The sequence below is a fragment of the Penaeus monodon genome, chromosome 19 (assembly GCF_015228065.2).
Source record: "Penaeus monodon isolate SGIC_2016 chromosome 19, NSTDA_Pmon_1, whole genome shotgun sequence".
NCBI lineage: Eukaryota > Metazoa > Arthropoda > Malacostraca > Decapoda > Penaeidae > Penaeus > Penaeus monodon.
Genome location: NC_051404.1, coordinates 2,172,962 through 2,173,737, shown reverse-complemented (window position 1 = coordinate 2,173,737; position 776 = coordinate 2,172,962). Strand labels below are relative to the sequence as shown.

At 33.9% G+C, this 776-nt stretch overlaps 1 protein-coding gene across 3 annotated transcripts in view; it reads right to left on the bottom strand.

The window, feature by feature from the left end:
• Nucleotides 1–40: 40 nt before the first annotated feature.
• LOC119584968 overlaps nt 41–776 on the bottom strand; it is an 8,935-nt gene continuing 8,199 nt past the window's right edge. The window contains exon 6 of one of the 3 annotated variants that reach the window (XM_037933562.1): nt 41–750. In XM_037933562.1, the coding sequence (XP_037789490.1) occupies nt 661–750 (90 nt within the window). In that variant the 3' untranslated portion in view covers nt 41–660. The remainder of the gene's footprint in view (nt 751–776) is intronic. The other 2 variants (XM_037933563.1, XM_037933564.1) reach the window with 2 other exon arrangements.

Here is a 776-nt window from a genome sequence, read left to right as displayed (position 1 = left end):
GTTCACACTAACACACATAAAAGTGATACTAAGAACCATGTAACATACTCATGCAATATATATTTACTAATTACTGATACATGCAACAACAATCACCTTTTTTTTTTTATCTTGTTCTTTTTTATCACACTTTCCCAAAATTTGTGTACAGCTGATGAACCCTTATGGTTTTGAACCATGAATTCCTGAAATATATGTGGTTTCAGGATTCAACTGGAGTTCATGAGCTGGGAGAGACTGTGTCTTATATTTAAATATACAAGTGTTGTCATGATAAAAAAAGCGCAAACAAAACTGTGACCATCAATCTATTGATGAATTCTGGTTTCCACTCTATATAATTCAGTCATGCAACTGATGCAAAATGTTGGAACAAATCACAGACATGCTCCATTATGTTTTAGTCCAAGACATTTGTTAAGAAATTGTCTGATATGATTATCCAAATATCAATATTCCACTTGTCTGCTCTCGTTAAAATAAATCTAATTCTGGTCTCAAAAAGAATTTCTACACTACCTAACAAATTTCACTTTTTCCATCACATGTTATTCTGGCTTTACGAATAACAGTGAATTTTGGTCATGAATATGTATCCTTGTCTATAGAGTTATATGCCTTCCAAAAAGGTTTTAGACAGGTTTTATCAGTGTGTTTTGCCTATTGATACTCTACAGACTCGTCTGTCTTGGCTCTGCTATAGCCATGCTCGGTCAGGATCATGTGTTGATGTCCCTTTTGGCGTTTGAGCTGAAAAGAGGAGAGATTTCATAAAT